At 32.9% G+C, this 22,648-nt stretch overlaps 5 protein-coding genes across 7 annotated transcripts; 1 reads left to right on the forward strand and 4 right to left on the reverse strand.

Annotated features, from left to right (window-relative positions):
• Positions 610–1,781, reverse strand: LOC104705824. Its single transcript, XM_010421906.1, has one exon. It carries the CDS (start codon positions 1,779–1,781, stop codon positions 630–632), a length of 1,152 nt encoding a protein of 383 aa, XP_010420208.1. The 3' UTR covers positions 610–629.
• On the reverse strand, positions 2,297–4,648 carry LOC104705825 (UDP-glucose 6-dehydrogenase 3-like). The gene is made up of 2 exons (XM_010421908.2): positions 4,544–4,648; positions 2,297–3,993 (listed from the first exon to the last, which is right to left on the reverse strand). Exon 2 carries the CDS (start codon positions 3,977–3,979, stop codon positions 2,537–2,539), a length of 1,443 nt encoding a protein of 480 aa, XP_010420210.1. The 5' UTR covers positions 3,980–3,993; positions 4,544–4,648; the 3' UTR covers positions 2,297–2,536.
• On the reverse strand, positions 5,810–7,638 carry LOC104705826 (ankyrin repeat-containing protein At2g01680-like). Its single transcript, XM_010421909.2, has 2 exons — positions 7,284–7,638; positions 5,810–7,024 (listed from the first exon to the last, which is right to left on the reverse strand). Exons 1-2 carry the CDS (start codon positions 7,597–7,599, stop codon positions 5,940–5,942), a joined length of 1,401 nt encoding a protein of 466 aa, XP_010420211.1. The 5' UTR covers positions 7,600–7,638; the 3' UTR covers positions 5,810–5,939.
• On the reverse strand, positions 14,990–16,578 carry LOC104705827 (alpha-latroinsectotoxin-Lt1a-like). Of its 3 annotated transcripts, none has more exons than XM_010421910.2 (2): positions 16,034–16,578; positions 14,990–15,354 (listed from the first exon to the last, which is right to left on the reverse strand). In XM_010421910.2, exons 1-2 carry the CDS (start codon positions 16,350–16,352, stop codon positions 15,137–15,139), a joined length of 537 nt encoding a protein of 178 aa, XP_010420212.1. In that variant the 5' UTR covers positions 16,353–16,578; the 3' UTR covers positions 14,990–15,136. The 3 variants fall into 3 exon arrangements, with proteins under 3 accessions (XP_010420212.1, XP_010420213.1, XP_010420214.1); XM_010421911.2 differs by having other exon boundaries at positions 14,990–15,427; positions 16,034–16,569; XM_010421912.2 differs by having other exon boundaries at positions 14,990–15,365; positions 16,034–16,562.
• LOC104705828 (protein WVD2-like 4) lies at positions 19,582–22,406 on the forward strand. Its single transcript, XM_010421913.2, has 8 exons — positions 19,582–20,584; positions 20,687–20,732; positions 20,816–20,908; positions 20,999–21,118; positions 21,290–21,388; positions 21,708–21,767; positions 21,852–21,946; positions 22,085–22,406. Exons 1-8 carry the CDS (start codon positions 19,761–19,763, stop codon positions 22,218–22,220), a joined length of 1,473 nt encoding a protein of 490 aa, XP_010420215.1. The 5' UTR covers positions 19,582–19,760; the 3' UTR covers positions 22,221–22,406.

Consider the following 22,648-nt stretch of genomic DNA (forward strand, 5'->3'; position numbering starts at 1 on the left):
TGAGAAAATTAAGCAATTGGATGATACTTTTTGGGTGTTGAAAATTTCATTATAGTCTTAGCTGGTAGGTCCGATTTCACCATAGGTTAATCAGGTATTTTTTTTTCAAAATTAATGACAAAATACCGTACAAATTTCTTCTACTTGTCGTTTTCGTTTAACATTTAGGAAAAAAAATAAAGTCGTTGTTATTCTTGTCAGGAAAAAGTAGTTTATTAAATTTCATTTATATGCTAAAAAGTTTTGTTGAAAAACCAAAGACCGACCGACACATTCGATTGTGACTTTTCCATATCAACAAAAATTGACTCGAACCGGAAATCAAACCCCGAGTTAAGAAGTGTCATATTCCCCAAGGAAACCAAAAATATATGTATATGACAGTTTCCTCGAAAAAAAAACAGTTGAGGAAAGAAACAGGGCAAAAAGTCTCAAACTTAACTATCTTATACACTTTCGATTCTGAACTGAATATAATTGGAAAAGAAGAAAGTCCAAAGAAAAAAAAAACATCCCAATTTGTTTACAACAGCGCAAAACTTGACTCCAACACTAACAAGAACCCGAAATCTTCATCATCCTCTGTTTTCGAGTGTTGTCTCTCTTGCGGTCTTGCCATGTGTGACCATCTAAAGCGTGAACTGAGCTGAACTTCCTTGAAAGGATGCTACTACACTTGTGTGTCTCCTTCTCTTTTTCACTGAGCATCTCACAGATTCATCCTCAGGTTCAACTAATTCCTCCATCTTGTTCTTACTTTTGCTCATCCGATGATACGTCTGATGACCTCCTAGAGCTTGGTAAGTCGAGAATATTTTGCTGCACAACCTGCATTCATGCTCAACGTTCTTCCTATCAGATTCAGTAATCATCTCAGTATCTGAATCAGTACACTCCATAGCCCTTACTCCAAGCTCAGTTCTGTAAAACCCAGATTCAAAGTCACCGGCTTTGCACCGTTTCAGCTGATCCACTTCATGCTTAACTCTTAAGAAACTCGCTGGTCCTTTGAATATCACAGGGGAAGTAACCTCTTCTTCTAGCAGTCTTTGCTCATTACTCAAAAACACAGATTCAAATTCACCATCTTTTCTCCGTTTCTGCTGATTCAATCTGCTATCGTCACTCAAGAAGCTACCTGATTCTTTCGGTGTTCCATAACTACTAAACACTTCTTCCATAAGTCTTTCGGTGTCACCACCTTTTCGAGGTTTCTTGTTGCGCAAACAACCAATATCAGAGCAACCTTTAGGAGTAACATCTACTGCTTCAGCAACAAGTTTAAGTCCGTCTACAAACTTGGGATTACTCTTAGACAAAAGAATCAAACAATCCGCAACTTCTAACTCTTCATCATTTGCATCAAAAGCAGAACGCGACTCAGTAAATGTTGTAAACGAACAAGAAAATGAAGTCTTCTTGCACCTAACAAGTCTCGATCTTTTCTTCTTCCTCACAAGACTGAAGCTACGACACATACTCATCATACTTTCTTCATAAACCTTCTGGTTCTTCGAAAGATGCATCACCGCTCGATGATTCGAATAACATTTCTCGTACCGAAACCCTTTTCCACATTCATCGCATCTGAACAGAGTCTTCTTCATCGGTTCCGGTGATTCCTGGGTCTTCTTCTTCGGGTTCTCCCTTAGGCTGTAGTAACAAGAGAAGTCTCGCTGTTGGTTCGTCGATTCTTCTGTTTCTTCTCGTGACTGAGTGATCTTGAGATGTCGCAGAGCTCCATTGATGGGTTTATCGAGATCTTGATGTTCTTCCTCCATGTTATTAGGCGCGAAACACACGAGGTTTATTGATAAAGAAGAAGTCGATGAAGGTGACGATGAGGTAGATGATCTAGAGGCAGAGAAGGATGCAACAGACGCAAGCCAGACTCATTATCAAAAGAAACTATCAGATGAGGTGACGAAAAAAGAAGGATTATGCTCTGTTTCTCTCTACTTTCCCGAGAAAACTGAGAAATAAAGGATCAGTTCTCTGGGAAAGAAGGTAGAGATAAGAATGGAGTTGCTGAATGCTATCGAACAATACGAAAGAACTCGAATCTTTTGAGTTTATGTGAGTTTGAGTATTCGGGAGAACGAGAGAAACAGAGAAAGATGTATAAGCACTGCTTGAAGTGAAGTATTGAAAGGGGTATTTTGGTAAATCAATCACCAAGAACAGTTCAAAAAGCGTAAGTCAACCTTTTGTTTCGTAAAGAGAATCCGACGTGGCAAGCGCGACCAATTGAAAAAGTGATTAACAGAACATCCAAAATACTAAACTGAAGTAGAAATCAACTAGAGAAAAACTTGTATATTATGAAAATAATACTCAAAAAGCTTACAATATTTGATAACCCAAGGTACATAATTACCAACAAAAACCAAACCTAAAAATCTCTGTTGGAGTTCATAATACGAAGAACAAAAGCGACAATTATTGATCAAAACATAGTTAAAGATATATGGAAAAACTCATGAGAATTTCGAAAAAAATGGAGAGAAAAATAAGCTAAGGAAAAGGTTTGGTTTGTTTAGGCAAGAGCAGGCATGTCCTTGAGCCACTGGTCCAATGGCTTACCAATGGAGTAAACAATGAACCCAATCTTCCTGAGTTTCTCAGCGTCCACAACGTTCCTACCGTCGAAAACAAAAGCTGGTTTCTGCATATTCTTAAAGATCTTTTCGAAATCGAGTTTCTTGAATTCGTCCCACTCGGTTAAAATGCAGATACCGTGAGCGTCTTTGGCTGCCTCGTATGCGTCCCAAACGACTGAGACTTGTTTCACAGTGGTGGGACTCATGGGCTGGAGATGAAGCGGGTGGTCCCAGTCGAATTTGTTCATGGTTAAGTCTCTTTGGATCTGCTCTTCAGTGACTTGTGGGTCGTAGATGCTGAGACGAGCCTTGTCACCTAACAGACCTTTGCAGACATCAATGGCTGGAGTCTCTCTTGTGTCTCCCGTGTCTTTCTTGAAGGCGAAACCGAGAACCGCAATCTTTTTGTTAGAGACTGTGTTGAACATTGAAGAGACGATGCGGTTAACAAATCTGGTTTTCTGGTAGTCGTTGATCTTGATGACTTGTTTCCAGTACTCAGCGACTTCAGGTAAGCCATTGCATTCACAGATGTAGACTAAGTTGAGGATGTCCTTCTGGAAACAGGATCCACCGAATCCAACACTCGAGTTCAAGAACTTGGGACCGATCCGAGAGTCTTTTCCCACAGCGTAAGAGACCTCTGAGACATTGGCACCAGTTGCTTCACAGAGAGCAGACATAGCATTGACAGATGAGATCCTCTGTGCTAAGAAGGCGTTAGCTGCAAGCTTAGAAAGCTCAGCGGACCAGAGGTTGGTGGTGAGGATCCTCTCTTCAGGAACCCATTGGGCATAAACATCTTTCAAGGCTTTAACAGCTGCAAAGCCTTCAGGTGTTTCACGACCACCAATGAGAACACGGTCAGGCATGAAAAGGTCTTCAATAGCAGTACCTTCAGCAAGGAACTCAGGGTTGGAAAGAATCTGGAACTTGATTCCTTTGCTGTTGTGTGTAAGAATCTTCTCAATGGCCTCTGCAGTTTTGACAGGCACAGTTGATTTCTCGACAACAATCTTGTCAGAAACCGAAACATCAGCGATCATACGAGCAGCGCTCTCCCAGTAAGTCAAATCCGCAGCTTTGCCAGCTCCAAGACCACGGGTCTTAGTTGGTGTGTTGACAGAGACAAAGACAATGTCAGCCTCTCTCACATGCTTCTCAACATCAGTGCTGAAGAAGAGATTTTTCCCACGGCACTGCTTAACAACATCATCAAGACCAGGCTCATAGATAGGGAGCTGATCACTGTTCCAAGCATTGATCCTTGGTACAGAGATATCAACAACGGCTACTTCAACAGATGGACACTTAAGAGCAATGACCGCCATGGTTGGACCACCAACATAACCAGCTCCAATACAACAAATCTTCACCATTTTGCTTTGTTAACCTCCAGGAAAATAAAAATAAAAAAACATATCAGATCCAACCAATTCAAACATTTTGTAAATAAAATAAAATTTGAGAGTGTCGGTTTAGAAAAAAAAAAACTCAGATCCGGTTTCGTAAGAATTAGAAGATGCTCACAGAATACGTTTACGTGATCATGCTTAATAATGACTAATGAGCCGTTTAAAGCCGCAAATTAACGAAAATTACACACGTAGAGCTAAAAATTCAAATCAAAATCTCAGATCTGGTACATGCAAAAGAACCGGCCGGTTCGAGGATTGGGAAATTAAAAAAACGTAAATGAGAAATGAAATTACGTGAATTGTCTGCAGATCACCGACACAGATCGAACCTTCACGCTTAACACAATCACACCAAATTATATGTTTGGATGGAAAAAAATGAGCATTCGAAACCAAAACAGATCTAAATCGAAACAGGAGAGAAAAGACGAGATCGGATCGCGAAAAACACACAAATTTGGATCGAGAAAACACACAGATTAAGAGAGATTAAGAGAGAAAGAGAGAGAGAGAATTGATGGTTACCTTTTTGGGTGAGAGCTACGTAGGCTCTGGTCTATAGAGTGATCGAAGAAAATGGAGGTGAAATCGGTAAATCTGACGATGGAGAAGAAGGAAGAAGAGCGGGTGTGAGTATGGGAGTTTATATAGGTGATGACATTCCTATATTGCCCTTGAAACCGTCAAAGATATAAACGCGGTTTAAAAGTGTTTTTTTGGTTACTTATTTAATTAAAATACACTTTCAGTTAAAACTTAAATGACAAAACAAAAAGGTTGAAAAAAACGATGGGCCTCACAATGTTTGGCAGGTTTAAAGTTTCTTCAAGACACGTTCTTAAAATATTTTGACATTTATCCCATAGATTCGATTTCGACCAACATAAATTTGACTGTGTCATATATGCCAAAATAATTATAGTAAGTCATTTTAATTAAATTTATCTGAATTTGTTTTCTGGATAGTTTTTAACATTTGTTCAAATATATATATATATATTGGAAACGAAATAAATTCATTAATTGTCTTTCTCTTTTCTTTAAAAAAAAGAGTATATGACTGTACTTTACTAATCTCCACAGGACCACAACAAAAAAAAAGAAAAAAAAAATTTTGCTGAATGATCTCAATAGATTTTATTTGTTTGTTAACGACGTATTTTGCAAACGAAAATTTGAGGCATATACATTATTGGTTTGTATATTTTTCTATGCGTCACGGTCCATTTTTTTATATAGTCTATAATATTATTATTTCCAAAAGTTTGGTGTTTAATTTCAAGAATGTACATGTTAATCTACTTATTATAAAAACCAATATTGTATGAGTACTTAATTAGGTGATTGTGTGGTGAAGTCTGCAGGACAAACTTGAGACAAAAGACTAATTGCACTTTGCTTCAAAACTCAGTCACACCTTTTTGAAGTGTTTCTCAAGCTATATATAGTTGAATATAATTATACAACAATAACTAATAAAAAAAAGAAGAGTGTGGTTGAACTTACAATATTAAAAACTATTGAAAAGCTAACATAATTCGTATACGTTGGTTGACCAGCAAAAAAGCTGGTTCGTGTACAACTCGATTTGGTTTGCCATGTTACTTAACTCAGTGACCTAAGAACGGTAAAACCCCATATCAATCATGATTTGTAGATTCACTAATTACGTAATTATATATATTGTTAATGTTAGTTGACATTCGAATTAGAATGCGTCATACGACATCTTTCACTTTTTTAGCAACGTATACTCCTGTCAATTTCNTTGTTTTTTTTTTTTTTTTTTTTTTTTTGACAATAATTTCTGTAGTCTTTTTACGCAAATACAATACGCATCTTACATGTAGAGATTTATACATTCTAGAATAAAAATACAAAAGCAACAATAATATGATAAGAGGGAATCTAATCAAGACGATCACCTAAGCACGAGCCTATTAGGCGCAACACCTTTAGCTTGATCCAACGTAGTGAAACCTTCCCAAACCAATCCACTCTTGGGTCCACGTACCTTGGTTCTCTTAGACTGCACCCATTCCCAAAACCAAATCACAAATTCCCAAATGATCAGAAGCACGAACACACCCACACCTGCGTTCATGAGCGCTCTATCGTTCGGCTTGATCACAATCCCTGCTTCAGAGTAAGCAAAGATCAGAGGAACGAACAGAGGGTAATACCAAAACGCACTCTCTTGACCTAAATTCAACAAGCGTATTATCATATAAATGGCAAAGGAGAAACCGAAACTGTTCCAACACCATAACCAGATAAAAGAGCCTTCGTCCATAATCACTGAGCCCGCTTTCGGACTGCTTGTTATTGTACTATTTTGACCGCCACCACTGAACCCGCTTGTACCACCGCCATCAGACACGCCTCCGGGAGGCTGGAGACCGGTCTGATAAGTAGCTGTGACTATGAGAGCTGCGACCACTAAAAGAGCGTTTCTTCTCTCTTCAGAGATCCAAGAATAAAACCGAATACTCTTTGTCCGTCTTGATTCTCTCCAAGAAAGCTTGGACGCGAGTAGGTCCGATGTTGTCTTAATCTTAACCAGAGAAACAGAACGTTTTCCACCATGTCTCTTAACCATTCTCTCTATCTCTCTGTTATTGTGTAATGCAGCGACGTCGAGAACAGTGAAACCGTTCTTGTTCTCAATGTTGACGTTAATCTTGGAACTCACTAACATCAGTTTCATCGCTTGACGATTGTTTTCGTACGCCGCGAGATGTAAAGGCGTGTGACCGTCTTTGTCTCTTCGGTTTATGACTCTTGTCTCGATCGACTCTGCATCTTTTTGACACAATCTTAGGATCCATCCCATGAGAATTTTAAGAACGATTAGTCCTTCTCTTTGGTCATAGTTATTCACGGCGATGTGAAGAGCATTTTCTCCGTTCACGTTTGCGTCCACGATGCTTTTGGGGCAAACCAAGAAGAACTCTGATATCAGATCAATCTTCTTTTTGCTTACCGCAACTAGCAACGGCGTCATACCTTTTCTTGGACACGAAAAATGAAATTAACGACTCGGTTATCAATCCGGTTAAGCCGAGTTTAGGCTATCTAGTTCAACTGACCATACCAAATTAACCTAATTTTCAAACTAGTATTGGTCATACTTCAATATTACAATCTCCAAGATTTGAACTTGCTAGATACATTTTTTTTTGTTTAATAAACAAAAAACTAGATACATATTATAACAGTAGTAATTAATTCGGAATAACTCAACAAAATGAGTAAGGGTACGTACCATGTCTCCCTTTAAGACGAACAAGGCTTGGATCAACCTTAACTAGTTCAAGAACTAACCAGGAGTGACCATGATCAACGGCGAGGTGTAACGGCGTAAGTCCGTCGGCGTTAAGTTTCCGAGCAAAAGAAGGTTTCAAGTTCATAATTTCCATGGCAAACTCTGTTTTTCCGGCTACGGCTGCCACGTGGAGAGGAGTATTAAAGAACGGCACGTTGTCGATTTTATCAAGAACGTATGAATCTTCATTGATAAGTTCGTATAGTAGATCGATGTTTCCAGATTTAGCAGCAGCTTCTAATGACCTTTGATCCATTAATGCAGAGACCAAAACAACAATGACGAAGATGCCAATTATGATTTGGTGCCTTGGTGGTTAAATATGAGGGAGATGACGAAACGTGATTGGCTACGAACTGATAACTAAATTTGTGAACCAAGGAAATTCCCCAATTAAAAAAAAGGAGTTGAAAATTATATATGACGTGGCCGTATGCGTTGACAAGTCAGCTTCACCGTCTCTTTGATCCAACGGCTAGGATTACACGAAACTAATCTGCTGTGATCAGATGTGACGTGGTATTAAACCTGGATTAAAACAGAATCTATACAATTAACCGAGAAGCACACACGAGATTAAAAAAAACAAAAACTATAACATATATCCATATATCCATATTGCCAAACGGATCCACTTGCCTACATAATTTAAAAAAAAAATTTAAAAATTAAAATTTCTTAAAATAATGGTAACAATTATTAAAGACTAAATGATTAACTCTTTTTATAATTCAAAATATTCCAGTATTTTAGGAAATTATATTAACTATAAATGATACATTCCTATATTTTATGAAACTATATTAATTACAAATAATAAATTCAAATATTTGACATACCGTCACTATATTAAAAAAAAAATACAGTCAATAAGATTACAAAATGAAAATTTTAAATATTATAATAAAAACAAAATTATTTATATTAACAATTCCTTGAATTTTATATAGTAATTAAAATTTTATAAAATAATAAGAGATTTTCGCAATTAATAAAACTTATCATTTAAGATTTCCATAACAACTGTATCTAATTAAATTCGAATAGTATATATGAAAATAACTTAACTTTAATTTAAACAGATGATTTATTTTAAGAAATCTTGAAATTAAAAAATAAAAGAAAATTTTCCTAAAACAATGGTAACAATTATTAAAGACTAAATGATTAACTCTTTTATAATTCAAAATATTCCAGTATTTTAGGAAACTATATTAACTATAAATGATATATTCCTATATTTTATGAAACTATATTAATTACAAATAATAAATTCAAATATTTGACATACCGTCACTATATTAAAAAAAAAATACAGTCAATAAGATTACAAAATGAAAATTTTAAATATTATAATAAAAACAAAATTATTTATATTAACAATTCCTTGAATTTTATATAGTAATTAAAATTTTATAAAATAATAAGAGATTTTCGCAATTAATAAAACTTATCATTTAAGATTTCCATAACAACTGTATCTAATTAAATTCGAATAGTATATATGAAAATAACTTAACTTTAATTTAAACAGATGATTTATTTTAAGAAATCTTGAAATTAAAAAATAAAAGAAAATTTTCCTAAAACAATGGTAACAATTATTAAAGACTAAATGATTAACTCTTTTATAATTCAAAATATTCCAGTATTTTAGGAAACTATATTAACTATAAATGATATATTCCTATATTTTATGAAACTATATTAATTACAAATAATAAATTTATACTATTAATTGTGGAGAACACTTAGCATTAAAAAAATATAAAAACGAATATATCATATTATTCCCCAGGAAAAAAAATTGCAGAACAAACAAAAAACAGTGAAAGAGAATGGTTGACAAAAATAAAAAAAAATAAAAATAAAAAACAGTGAAAGGGCAATTTAGTAAGTATCCATTGCCTTGACACGCGGATCTTGGATGACCCGGGTTTATAATATTCGGATCCTAGAAATTCGAATTCTCTTAATCATGATTAATTGTTATATGAATGATATTAAATGCTGAGGCAAACATAACACTCTAAGTCTGCTAATAATGTGGAGCAAAGAAATATTCGTTAGAATAATATAAGCTAATTTATGTTTAAATTTGATTTTCTTAATTGTATAGCATAGCATAACTACTAACATTATTAATCCCCTAATATTCACCCTTAATTCTAATGAAAGTTTTTTTAAAAATTCAAAGAAAATGGATATGATTTAATCAAACGAATCTTTCAATATCTGTCGTTAGAGGCCAGTAAACAAGTGAACAACTCTTAAATTTGCACCTAAAGTTAGGATAGTTTATATATTTAACCTTTTGGATTTGATTTTATTTGATCATATATTAATAGATATTTCCGAAAATAACAATCCAATTTAATATAATTCAAGAAAAACAAATCATCATTTATTTTTGATTTTTAAAAACTTCCATAACAAAATCATACGAATTTGACAAAAAAAACATACTATCTAATTATGGTTAGTATTACATGGAAGAAATTAGAAAAAAATTTATTGTTACCAAAAATTTTAAAAATAATTATAATATTTGCCAAATATAATCTAAATAAAATATTTAGTACTTTCAAATTTAGCATATTTTGCGAATAAATTTTGGATTTTAGATTCGTCATTATCTCGAAATATTTTGTGATTTGAATGCAATGCATTATCTCAAAAATTCTAACCATCTAAATTCTACTATATATAGTCGAAATAAATATTCACTAATCACCAAACCATTCAACGATTTTCTTTACTATTTCTATTGCATTCTAAATACAAAATTTTCTCCATGATAGTGTTGTTCTTTTTGTCTATATAATTATTATATTTTTCATCTATATTTATTTGTTGATAATGACTAATGTTGACTAATGTTTTATGTGCTGTCATACAAACGACACCAGAGCATACTTGAATCGTCGTGGTCTTGAGTCGGAATTTTTATAGGTTATGGAGTTAAGCTACTACTCTTATATGGTGATTCTTATTATCTAATAATAGTTGTTACGTTATGTGTACTCTCTGCCTCATATGTTTAAGTGTTATAAACTGTTTTTTAATATTTCAGATGAAAGATGATCTCTTCAGCCCAAATTCATTAAACCAATCTATTGAATATAGTGTACAATACTTTTCATATTTGAAATATTAACGATTTGGTTTGTTCGTTCGTTCCTCGGCAACGGCATCTTTGTGTTTTTCATAATGCTCAAAAAAAAATATTAACGATTTAGTGTTAATATATAAAAATATTAACGATTAGCTACATATTAAATGGAATAAAAATCATGGAAGGAATGAGGATCGACTTTGATTTAATCTTCACGCAATGAACGTATGTAAAATTATTTTCTTGCTCTCATTAAATTATAACTTTAATTTTGGGATTTGACCTTAATGTAATTCTTCTTTGTAGTTGTGAAGACACGAGCTGTACAAGCAACTGTGGTCATGGCAAGAAGAACTGAGGGTACATATATATAATTTATCACACTATTCTACGTTGACCAATTCTAATAATTTTTTTTTTTGTCACAAATTCTAATAAAATTATGTTCCACAGGTATCAAAGGAAATAATCGGCTTAAGCAATATTAATCTTCAATGACATTACAATTTAGAACTATTATCCCATGGCAACTTACTTCTGGTCATCGATCAAACATATAGCCAAAAGGTGTATGGTTTGAATTTTGATCAAGTCTTATAATTTACAATGGCGCAGGCTAGTAAGAATTATCGATTCATGGAGAAGTCACGGGAAACTCGCCGGATCTATCGTGTTCCATTTCAAGGAATGCTATTAATAAACATATTAATTTTTTTTGTAGATTCTACTTATATATTTTCAAGATAATAATTTAAAATAATGCATTAAAAAGAATAATCTGTGATTCAAGTTTAAATTAAGTTTCAAAAAAAAAATTGAATGCATTATAAACAAAAAAAATGAAATAGTCAAAACTTTACAAAAAATTTCAATAGTGAAACCTAATAATACTCTCTCTTTTTCATAAAGAGTGTCATTTGAACACAATATTTTATTTAATTAATAATTTATCATTTAAATTTAATAAAAGAACTTTGGGTTAATAGAAAATTAGAAATTTTGTTGTAAAAGAAGGAAGTAATATTTAGTATTGAAATACTAAATAGATTAATATTTAATAATTCAAATACCTGTCAAGATATGTAATTATTGGAACGGGAACATGACTATAACTGGGAATTATGTAAATAACTAAATATCAGAGATTTGTGTTCAGATACATATATATTATTCATATCTTAAAATAATCTATAACATACACATATAACAACTATACTATTAATTGGAGAGTACAATAGCAAAGGGAAAAAAAACTTTACAAAAATTCCATATATTGCCCCTACGACCAAAGAAAAGAAGAAGAGAAAAAAAAAATTTAAGGGTAACAAGGTAATTATAATTGTAAAAAGACGTGGACCCTATCCGTTTGGACATAATAGCCACATATGCAGACAATATAAATATCTTATTAACTACACGAACTGTTGTCATCATATAATGACATGCATGAACAAACATGAGTTCTCTGTACAATATCATAACCATCAAGTTCTGGTGCTTTGTTTGCCAGAATCGGGTGTTGACCAGTATTGACTGACATTAACCGATGTTGACCAACGTTTATTTTTTCTTTAATTTAAATTTTTATATAGAAAAGATAATAACTACATAAATTTACTAAAATATTTTATAATAACAAATATACATTTTCCTTTTGTAAACTCAAAAATTGGTTTTAATGTTTTTCTATATAAAAAAAGTTGGCAATGTCTTGGATATATTTCAAATGAAATAATCTCATAAAACTCCATCATTTGAATTTACAAAAGATAAATTGATTTTTAAAAGGAAAGTGTATATTTTGGTACAGATTCCTGTATTACCAAAATTAAATAACCAAACATACCACAATTCTTTTTTTTGTATATAATTTTAATTTTTTATATTGTATATGTTTTTTGGTATAATTCTTTGTATAATATGTTGTTAAATGTTTGTATATATACCATATTAATTATATAATAGGAAGAAGTAGTATCATTTTTCCTAAATAACATATTAATATGTATACAAAATTTTAAATAAATAAATTAAAAACCTTATTTGTTATAATATATTAAAATGTTAATTAAAAACCAACTTTTGTTACAAAATAAAATGTATATTTGTTATATTTTTGTAATAAACTTTATTATATAATATTTTAGTAAATTTTTTGTAATTAATTTTCATTTTTTGTTGTTTCTATAAAATAAATTTTTAATATATTTTTTTCAATTTTTTTTGTCAACACCGGTCAGTATGGTCAACACCGAATTCCAACATAATTTATGTTTGTTTATGCATGTCTTTATGTAATAACAATAGTTCATGTAGTTAATATGACATTTATATTGTTTGCACGTGTGGTCATGTGTTGGCGTATACTTTGTGTAGCTGATAATCATTTTTCCAATTTTATACCAAATTTTAGTTTTGTCCCACACAGATCTTCAGAAATTAATGGTTCTTGCCTATCCTGTTTCAATTGGTAATGCAAAAAAAATTTCCATATTGAAAATGTCCCATATTAATTGGGAATACATTTGTTATGCAAGGGGAATTTGAAAGAGAAATACTTAGGTTCACTCCTAAGGTGAACCTTCTTGTTCACTTCTTTCTTTTCAACCAATCAGAATCTTCTATACATTATCTTGTTTAAAAAAATAAATCAAAATTAAATTAAAAAAGCAATACATATTAAGAAAACAAATTCTGTATAATTTTTTTTAAGGACAGTTAAATATTGGCTTGGTTTAGATTTTACAATTATAATGAAATGATGTATCGGTTTGGGTTTACAAATAAGGTGATTAGAGTTTAGATTTCACAATTCAAACAAAATTATATGTTGGTTTGGATTTACAAATGCAGTGGTTAGGGTTTAGATTTTACAATTAAAACGAAATTATATGTCGGTATGGGTTTACAAATGAAGTGGTTAGGGTTTAGATTTTACAATTAAAACAAAATTATATGTCGGTTTGGGTTTACAAATGAGATGGTTAGGGTTTAGATTTTATAAGTAGAACGAAATTATATGTCGGTTTGGGTTTACAAATGAGATGGTTAGGATTTAGATTTTATAATTAGAAGGAAATTATATGTCGGTTTGGGTTTACAAATGAGATGGTTAGGGTTTAGATTTTACAATTAGAATGAAATTATATATCGGTTTGGGTTTATAAATAAACAATTTACGTTTTTAATTTTATAATAATGTATACAGATTTTGTTTCCTTATTTTATAAGGAGGTGAATAAATATGTTCTTAAATGTATTATGAGATGTTATATTCTCATTGGCTAAAATAAGGAGAAGTGAACAAAAGGGTTCACCTTAGGAGTGAACCCAAAAATTGTTCAATTTGAAAACATGTATAGGACATAATGGGACATAACAAATATTACGTTTGTTCCCTAAATATTTGTAATCGTTTCAAACGGTTTTTAAATGGATCTCTAATTTGTTTACAAACATAACCCCGCACGTACGTGCGGGTCCAATCCCTAGTTATCATTAATTTGAAGATATAACGGACAACATTAGGAAAATAAATGATTTCTTACTGATCTATAAGTTTATTTATCAAAAAAGCAGCAAAAAGACTAGCCGTTATTAGACAATCTCCAATAGTTTTCCTCTATAATAGAGCAATTCGATGTCACATTTCGTATTGCTCATCTGATTTCCAGATTCTGTTCTCAATTTTTCCGATGGATTCGTTGACATTGAAGAATCGGAGACCACATACTCCGGTGAAGGATCAGATCGTTTCTTCAGTCCAACTGTCCAAGGTTCAATATACTTCCAGATCGTTGGAGAATTCAAACCCTAACATTTTGAGTCCGGCTAAATCGAAATCTACGAAGAAACCATCGGCGCAGAAGAATCAGAGCCCGAACCCTAAGAACCACCCTACCCAGGCGGCGGTTTTCTCTCCCCAGAATCGGATCAGAGAGAGGAAGTTTGTTGTGGTGTCGAAGAAGAATTCGAGGAAAGGGAATACGGATCCAGCGATTGCATAGATTGATTGTAAATGCGGAAAGAGGAAGAAGAGGAAACATTAAGTGTGTTTGTGTAGCGTATGACTGTATGAGACGCTATGTGCTTCGCAAGAAGAGTTTTTTAAAAAAACGAGTTGAATCAGAGGAGGAAATGGAAGGTTTAGAGGAATGCTGTAATCTTGGAGATGGATAAGAATCCAGGGAGCCGGAGACGATTGGGATTTCTATAACTGACCAAAATGGAAGGTTTTCTACCATGGTCCCGAAATAGAGATACCATATTTTTGTTACTATTCTTTATTTTTTAGATGTAGTTAAATTTACCCATAATAACAAAATCAAATTTGATATTTTTTTTGTCTAACCCAAATTAAAAACAAATCAAATATTAAACTGGTATGAATTTGAATTATGAATGTTAATAACATTCCTAATAAATACATTTACAAACATAATCCCGCATATATAGTTAATATATTGCAAACGTGAAAACAAACTTAGTCTTGAAATCAACTCCACACACCTACGTGCGGGTCTAAATGATGTAATGTAGTAACAGTAGTATACTTATTATTTAAACGAGCCTTTCAGTTATTAATTAACAAAAATAATATAGATCAATGTAAATTTTCCCCGACGAGAGTACTAGAATAAAACATTCAAAAAGAAACAGTAAAAAAACAAAGAGGAAATTAAGCTCCTTTCATCACATGCCTATTATAATTAGGCGCAATACCTTTAGCTTGATTCAACGTAGTGAAACCTTCCCAAATCAATCCACTCTTGGGTCCACGCACCTTGGTTCTTTTAGACTTCACCCAGTCAGCAAACGCATTCATCCCGAATCCCCAAATGAGCAGTATCACGAGCGGACCACATAATACGATATATATCGCTCTATTATTCGGTCCTATCACATTCCTTGCAGCAGCGTAAACCAAGATCAAAGGAACGAACAGAGGGTAATACCAAAAGACACTCTCCTGTCCCATACTCAACATTAACATTAACATTAATACAGTATATAAAGATATAGCAATATATATACTTATAAATATAACATGTTGTTCGATTTTTATATTGTCTTATAAATGGTGTGTGTTAATAATTATTAAAATTAGTAATGTTGTATCACTTATATATTAATGTTTATGTTTATAATGATTGATGCTATATAAGTTCAGAATGTTAGGTGCTTTGTTACATTAATAGATACACAAAATAATAGGTGTTTCATGCTGTCAGGAAAAAATATAGGTGTTTCATTTTGTAAAGATTTGTATCCCTTGTAATGTTGTAAAAAAATATTACATATTTTAATTATAATTTTGATTTAGTTAATTAAGTGAAAATATGATGGTAAAATCTGTAAATGTTCTAATAAAATGTTGAACAATTATTGAAATGGGGATGGGTATCCCACGTGTAGGGTTACTTCTATAGTTCTATGTACGTACTTCAATACTATATATTTCCCAGATTGAATTTACTAGATATATATTATAACGCCAATTTGGATTAATTAGTGCTAAGATTTTGAAAAAGAGAAAAAATAACTAAGGGTTCAACAGATAAGTAAGAGTACGTACCATGTCTCCCTTTAACACGAACAAGGCTTGGATCAGCCTTAACTATTTCAAGTACTAACGAGAAATGACCGTGATCGACGGCTAGGTGTAATGGCGTAAGTCCGTCGGCGTTAAGTTTCCGAGCAAAAGACGGTTTCAAGTTGATAACTTCCATGGCAAACTCTGTTTTTCCGGCGACGGCTGCCACGTGGAGAGGAGTATTGACGAAGGCCACGTCGTCCATTTTATCGAGAACAGATGGATCTTCATGGATCAGTTCGTATAGTAGATCGATGTTTCCAGATTTAGCAGCAGCTTCTAATGATGACCTTCGATCCATTAGTAAAGAAAGAGGCCAGAACAACAATGACGAAGATACCAATTATTTTTGGTGATTGTTTATGAGGGAGATGATGAAGAAACTTAACTGGTTACAAATGATAACTAGTTTGTGAATGAAAATATTCAAAAAAATATATATATACTATGATAATAATTGGTGAAACGTAGTTTGTGAATAGTAACTAGTTTGTGAATGAATAAAATATTTTAAACAAAACACAATATATAATGATGATTGATGAAATGTCATTGGCTACAGAATGATAACTAGTTTGTGAATGAAAAAAATTCAAAAAAAAGGTACAGTATATGATGATGATTGGTGAAACGTAATTGGTTAAGAAATGATAACTAGTTTGTGAATGAAAAAAATTCAAAAAAAAGGTACAGTATATGATGATGATTGGTGAAACGTAATTGGTTAAGAAATGATAACTAGTTTGTGAATGAAAAAAATTCAAAAAAAAGGTACAGTATATGATGATGATTGGTGAAACGTAATTGGTTAAGAAATGATAACTAGTTTGTGAATGAAAAACTTCAAAAAAATAAGTACAGTATATGATGTTGATCAATGAAACCTAATTGGCTAAGAAATGATAACTAATTTGTGAATGAAAAAAATTCGAAAAATAAGTATAGTACATGATGATGCTTGGTGAAACGTAATTGGCTAAGAAATGATATCTAGTTTGCAAATGAAACAAATTCAAAAGACATTTATATGATGATGATTGATAAAACGTAATAGGATAAGAAATGAGAACTAGTTTGTGAAAGAAAAAAAATTCAAAGCAATACATTGTATGATGATGATTGACGAAACGTGATTAACTACTACTCCCTCTATTCATAATAGATTAATGTTTTAGTATTTCTTTTTGTTTCTAAAAGATTTCTGTTGTATATTTAAAAAACTTAAATGATTTTATTTTATTTTATACTTTTTTCACATGGCATGCTATCTAAGGATTAAAAGTTTATGTTTTCTCATTTCACCAAAAAAATAACTATAAAATAATTTATGAATAAACTTTAATTTTTTATTAATTTTTGTGAAATTATTAAAACATCAATCTTTAAAGAACAGCGGAAGTAAATAATAAATAGTTTATTAATGATTTTTTGTTATAAAAAATATACTCTCTCTGCCTCTTAAAAATTGATGTTTGAGGGTTTTTACACAAAACAAGAAATAATGGTTATTAAGTTTAAATACAATATTTTTTCCATTAAATAAGTAATATATATTTATAGACCGATAATTATGTAAATTTTCAAATTTTTTTAATGATTATTTTTTGAAATTTATAAAAATCTAATATTAATTAACTAAAAAGTGTTAAAACATCAATCTTTGTGGAAGATGAAAAGCCACTGAATCCCTAAATGAGCAGTATCACGACCGGACCACATAATACGATAAATATCGCTCTACTATTCGGTCCTATCACATCCCCTGCGACAGAGAGTAAACACAGACCAGAGGAATGAACAGAGGGTAATACCAAAAGATACTCTCTTGTCCCATACTCAACAAACGTAACATCATCTCACTGGCAAAGTAGAAACCCACATTGTTCCATAAAAATATCCAGATAAAGTAGAAAATCATTCATAACCACTACACCCGGACCGCTTTTACCACCACCACTTTGACCTCCACCATCAGATTATACAAAACTAATTATTGTAGCTATTAAAGTGTGGAAAGTTTGATGTGACGTAATAGAATCTGCATTATCATTAATCCGGTTCAAGTATTGTGATTTAAGTTTTATTTATCTTTTTTTGGATTCTAGATTCTGATCCGGGTTGTATGAGAATGAATGTAGTGTTTTTAAGGTTATTTTTGTTTTCTCCCATTTGGTCACCTTGTTTGGTTTTAGTTTCTGTTAGTGTGTTGTACTCGTCCGCTTATGTCTCTGAAAAGTTTCATATCCCTGTCATTACTTTGTAATCTATCTCGTGAAAGTTTCTATGAATGAAATCCGTTATGAGTAAACAAAAAAAATTATTTCTTACTAATCTATTGCTAACTGAACTATGGTACTCATAATGAAAGGATGATTTTAGAGAGGGCATGCACGTTTTCTTACTTCTGCAGAATGCCTCAACAGTAAATAAAAGACACAGCCAAAATATTCTATACTTTTTTCTATCCAAATATTCACCGATCATTTTGCATCAAAAACAGTCACAAGAGAAGAAATTGTGATTATCATAGGCATTGAAAAAGAAATCTCTTCTTATATATCGATTTGAGTTTATAAAAGAGAGTTTAGAGGATCGAAATTTTATTTCTCCTTCAAAACTATCAAATAGAATCATGACCACGTTTTAATCATTTATCTTCCTAGGATAATAGTTATTACCCATAACCATCGGTTTTGCTCGGTTTATTGTTTGTTTAACCAATTGCTAAACACTATTACATACATGTTTTATATAATTTTTGTTTATTGACCTTCTAGTATTAAAATTATTTTGTGGTTTCCTTTTTAAAAATATGTTATTATCTTCTTCATTTAAATTTTTTTAATTATTATATTTAAATATATTTTAATTGCGGTAAAAAAAATTTCTAGATCTGCCTCATTAGAATTATCATTGAAAAAAACCATTACGTAACATGAATTAGGCTAATCGGCTATGACAAAGCTATTACATAACAAATATTTTTTCTTGACATGTCTGCAGGACGTATTCAAGAATGGCACGTGGTCGATTTTATCAAGAACTTATAGATCTTCATTGATAAGTTCGTATAGTAGATCGATGTTTCCAGATTTAGCAGCAGCTTCAAATGACCTCTGATCCATTAGTGCAGAGACCATGCAACAATGACGATTTAGGAAGATGCCAATTATTTTTGGTGGTTAAATACGAGGGAGATGATAAAACTTTTAATTGGCTACGAACTGATTACTAGTCTGTGAACCAAGATTCAAGAGTATTCCCAAAAAGAAAAAGAAAAAGAAAAACGTGGCAGTATGCGTTGACAAGTGTCAGCTTCACCATCTCTTTGATCCAACGGTTGTGATTACACAAAAATTAATTTGCTGCTATTAGATGTGACGTGGCATTAAACGTGGATTAAAACTGCATTATCATTAATTTGAAGATCAAACGGACAAGATTAGGAAAATAAATGATTTCTTACTAATCAAAGTTTATTTATTAAAAAAGCACCAAAAAGACTAGCCGTTATTAGAAGAGAGCGTCCAAAAGAGCGCCGCAACGGTCACATTTTGTTTTCCCCCAAATCTATCTTTCTTCTTCTTCTTCGACTCCTTCTTATTCATTTTTACAATACTACTACTCCATAGCAAAGATAAAAAACCCTAATTCGTGTTTTGCAGATCTAGATTTCGTATTTCTCATTTGATTTGCAGATTCTGTTTCGATGGAGTCGTCGTTGACATTGAAGAATGGGAAACCAGGGACTCCGGTGAAGGATCGGAGCAAGTTTCTTCAATCCAAGGTTCAAGATACTTCCAGATCTTTGGAGAATTCAAACCCTAACATTTCGAGTCCGGCTAAATCGAAATCTGCTAAGAAACCATCGGCGCAGAAGAATCAGAGCCCGAAGAACCCTAAGAACCACCCTACCCAGGCGGCGGTTTTCTCTCCCCGGAATCGGATCAGAGAGAGGAAGTTTGTTGTGGTGTCGAAGAAGAATTCGAAGAAAGGGAAGAAGGATCAAGCGGTTGCAGAGATCGATTGTAAATGCGGAGAGAGGAAGAAGGGGAACATGAAGTGTGTTTGTGTAGCGTATGAGACGCTTCGTGCTTCTCAAGAGGAGTTTTTCAAAAAACGAATTGAATCGGAGGAGGGAAAGGGAGATTTGGAGGAATGTTGTAATCTTGGAGATGGAGATGAATCAGGGGAGCCGGAGAAAATTGGGGTTTCTACAATGAAGAGGTCAAGGGCTAAGGTGGTGGAAGAAGCACGGCAGAGTGTGCCTGTTTCTGGTAAAGTGATGAATCTTGTTGAAGCGTTTGAGAAACTCACTTGCTTTAGTAATTCAAAGACAGCTAACAAGAATGAAGAGAAGGAAACAGAAGAGGATATGAAGAAGCCGGTGAAACCTAAGTTCTTGGAGGGTGAGAAAGAGCAAAACCCGTGGAGTTCTTCGTTTTGTCCATCTGAATTGGTATTAACTGCTAAGAATCTCGGGTTAGACCCCAATGCCTCTGTTTCTTCGTCTTGGGACAGCACACGCGGCAGGTTAGTTCGTTATTGACTAAAAGAGTTTACTTTAAGTTTTCTTAACTGTTAGTTTTATGACTTTGTCTCGTTCTGAATTGTTTGATCTGGTTGATGTTTCAGTGGTTTGAGTGGGAGTTCAAATGCTGGCCGGAGAAGCAGAAGAAATGTATGTGTCAATGGCATCTGATTTTGATTAGCTATCTTTTGCTTTATATGTCAATTAAGTTTGATAATTTCTGTTTATTGCAGAGCCTGGACTCATCTACTACAATGGGAAGTAGAAGATCAAAGAAGAAGCAGGTTAAGGTCACTTCGTTGAAGCCGTTTAAGCTTAGAACTGAGGTATGAGTTTTTTTTAGATGAAAAAACATTGAAAGTTTTGGGATTTCATGGTAGAAATTGACTTTGGTTTTATCTTTTGTTTCTCTGCAGCAAAGAGGTAAAATGAAAGAGGAGGAGTTTGCAAAAAAGCTTCATGAAATAACCATGGAGGAAGAAAAGATGAGAATCCCCATTGCTCAAGGCCTTCCATGGACAACCGATGAACCTGAGGTAAGCATGCTATGCTTGGTAACTTGCATGATTTTAATGGCAAAACTATAACTGTCTTTCTTCTCAGAGAATTCAATCTCAAGTTTGAAATGAAAGCAGACGATGTCTTGTTAAGTATGAATAGGCTTGCATATGGTCAAGTTATCATGCTAATGTTGTTTTCTGTTTCAGTGTCTAGTTAAGCCTCATTGGAAAGATATCACAAGACCAGTCGACTTGATGCTCCACTCAGATGTCCGGGCAGTAGAACGAGCAGAATTTGATTACCAGGTAAAGCTTGCTAATGCAATGATTAAATCTACATTTTTTTGGGTTTGAAGTAGAGTTGTGCCCTTACTTTTTCAAGATACCTTTAAATATAGCCGCTGGATTGACTTGGCTTCAATACATGGTTATACTGTCAAATCATTTAGGGCATACTTGTTTTCTTATCATTCTTAAGATGGTTGTGTTGACAGTGAGAAAAAATGGTGATAGTGTCAAATTTTGTGTACTGTAGTCTTGTAGCCAAGCCTATCTTGTCTATAATAACTTAGCATAGTTCTAAAATATGTCTCCATGTTAAAAGTGTGACTTTTTGTTGTTCTAGGTTGCCGAGAAGATGAGCGTCATTGAGCAATATAAAATGGAAAGAGAAAGACAACAAAAGGTAAAAGCTTATGAGATATTGTGGCCATATCCAATAATAGTGTCTTGCTCTAATTGATTCTGATAAATCCAACATTTTTTTCAGCTGGCGGAGGAAGAAGAGATAAGAAGGCTGAGGAAAGAATTGGTCCCAAAAGCACAACCAATGCCATACTTTGATCGACCATTCATTCCAAGAAGGTAAAAAACCTGGTAGATTTAAAACTGTCCTCTTGAAATCTCCTTTCTTAGATAGACAGTGGTAGGTAGAGATAGTTTATAAATGAACTGCAAAAGCTGATACAATTGCTTCTTGTTGTTTTCTTTTATCATTAAAAGGTCGAGCAAACATCCAACTGCACCACGAGATCCCAAGTTTCACATACCACAACACAAGAAGATCAGATGTTGCAGTTCATCTTCTTGGAGTGAAACTGGCTCCTGCATGAGCGATTTCCAATATCTGTTTCTCTAAAAAGACCTCTTTTGGATTCAATAAATATATTATCCCTGTCCATATTGTCATTTTAAAAACTACATTACCTTCTGTAAGAGATCCAATCAAGCAACCAATTAGTTGCAGTTTCACATATTTGACTATCATTCTTGTTCCACCTTTGTAATAATCTTGTCTACACCTAAAAAATGAGAAAGTTTTCAATTTTGTTTGCAAAATCCTGTTGCTCTTGTTGAGAAAGATTTGATACTTGTCCTTCAGTTTGATTTGGAGTTATCAGATGATTCATAGAATACTAACTGTTTTCATTCTTTCCACTTTTGTAATAAATGTGAGTTTGCTATTTGTTTGCAGAATCCGGTGTACTTTCGTTTAGTTCAGGTCAAGAAAGCTATAACTATCTTCCAGTTTAAATTTGGATATAACTGACATATCAGAAGAGTCAG

The sequence above is a fragment of the Camelina sativa genome, chromosome 8 (genome assembly GCF_000633955.1).
Source record: "Camelina sativa cultivar DH55 chromosome 8, Cs, whole genome shotgun sequence".
Taxonomy (NCBI): domain Eukaryota; kingdom Viridiplantae; phylum Streptophyta; class Magnoliopsida; order Brassicales; family Brassicaceae; genus Camelina; species Camelina sativa.

Excerpts from the sequence above, each read along its gene's own strand:
- LOC104705824 (XM_010421906.1), bottom strand. The coding sequence starts at position 1,781 with ATGGAGGAAGAACATCAAGATCTCGATAAACCCATCAATGGAGCTCTG.
- LOC104705828 (XM_010421913.2), top strand. The coding sequence starts at position 19,761 with ATGGAGTCGTCGTTGACATTGAAGAATGGGAAACCAGGGACTCCGGTG. Across the intron at positions 21,119-21,289 it reads GGACAACCGATGAACCTGAG|TGTCTAGTTAAGCCTCATTG; the intron begins GTAAGCATGCTA and ends TTTCTGTTTCAG. Across the intron at positions 21,947-22,084 it reads CGACCATTCATTCCAAGAAG|GTCGAGCAAACATCCAACTG; the intron begins GTAAAAAACCTG and ends TATCATTAAAAG.
- LOC104705827 (XM_010421910.2), bottom strand. The coding sequence starts at position 16,352 with ATGGATCGAAGGTCATCATTAGAAGCTGCTGCTAAATCTGGAAACATC. Across the intron at positions 15,355-16,033 it reads TCGTGTTAAAGGGAGACATG|GACCGAATAATAGAGCGATA; the intron begins GTACGTACTCTT and ends GGAATGTGATAG.
- LOC104705825 (XM_010421908.2), bottom strand. The coding sequence starts at position 3,979 with ATGGTGAAGATTTGTTGTATTGGAGCTGGTTATGTTGGTGGTCCAACC.
- LOC104705826 (XM_010421909.2), bottom strand. The coding sequence starts at position 7,599 with ATGGATCAAAGGTCATTAGAAGCTGCTGCTAAATCTGGAAACATCGAT. Across the intron at positions 7,025-7,283 it reads TCGTCTTAAAGGGAGACATG|GTATGACGCCGTTGCTAGTT; the intron begins GTACGTACCCTT and ends GTCCAAGAAAAG.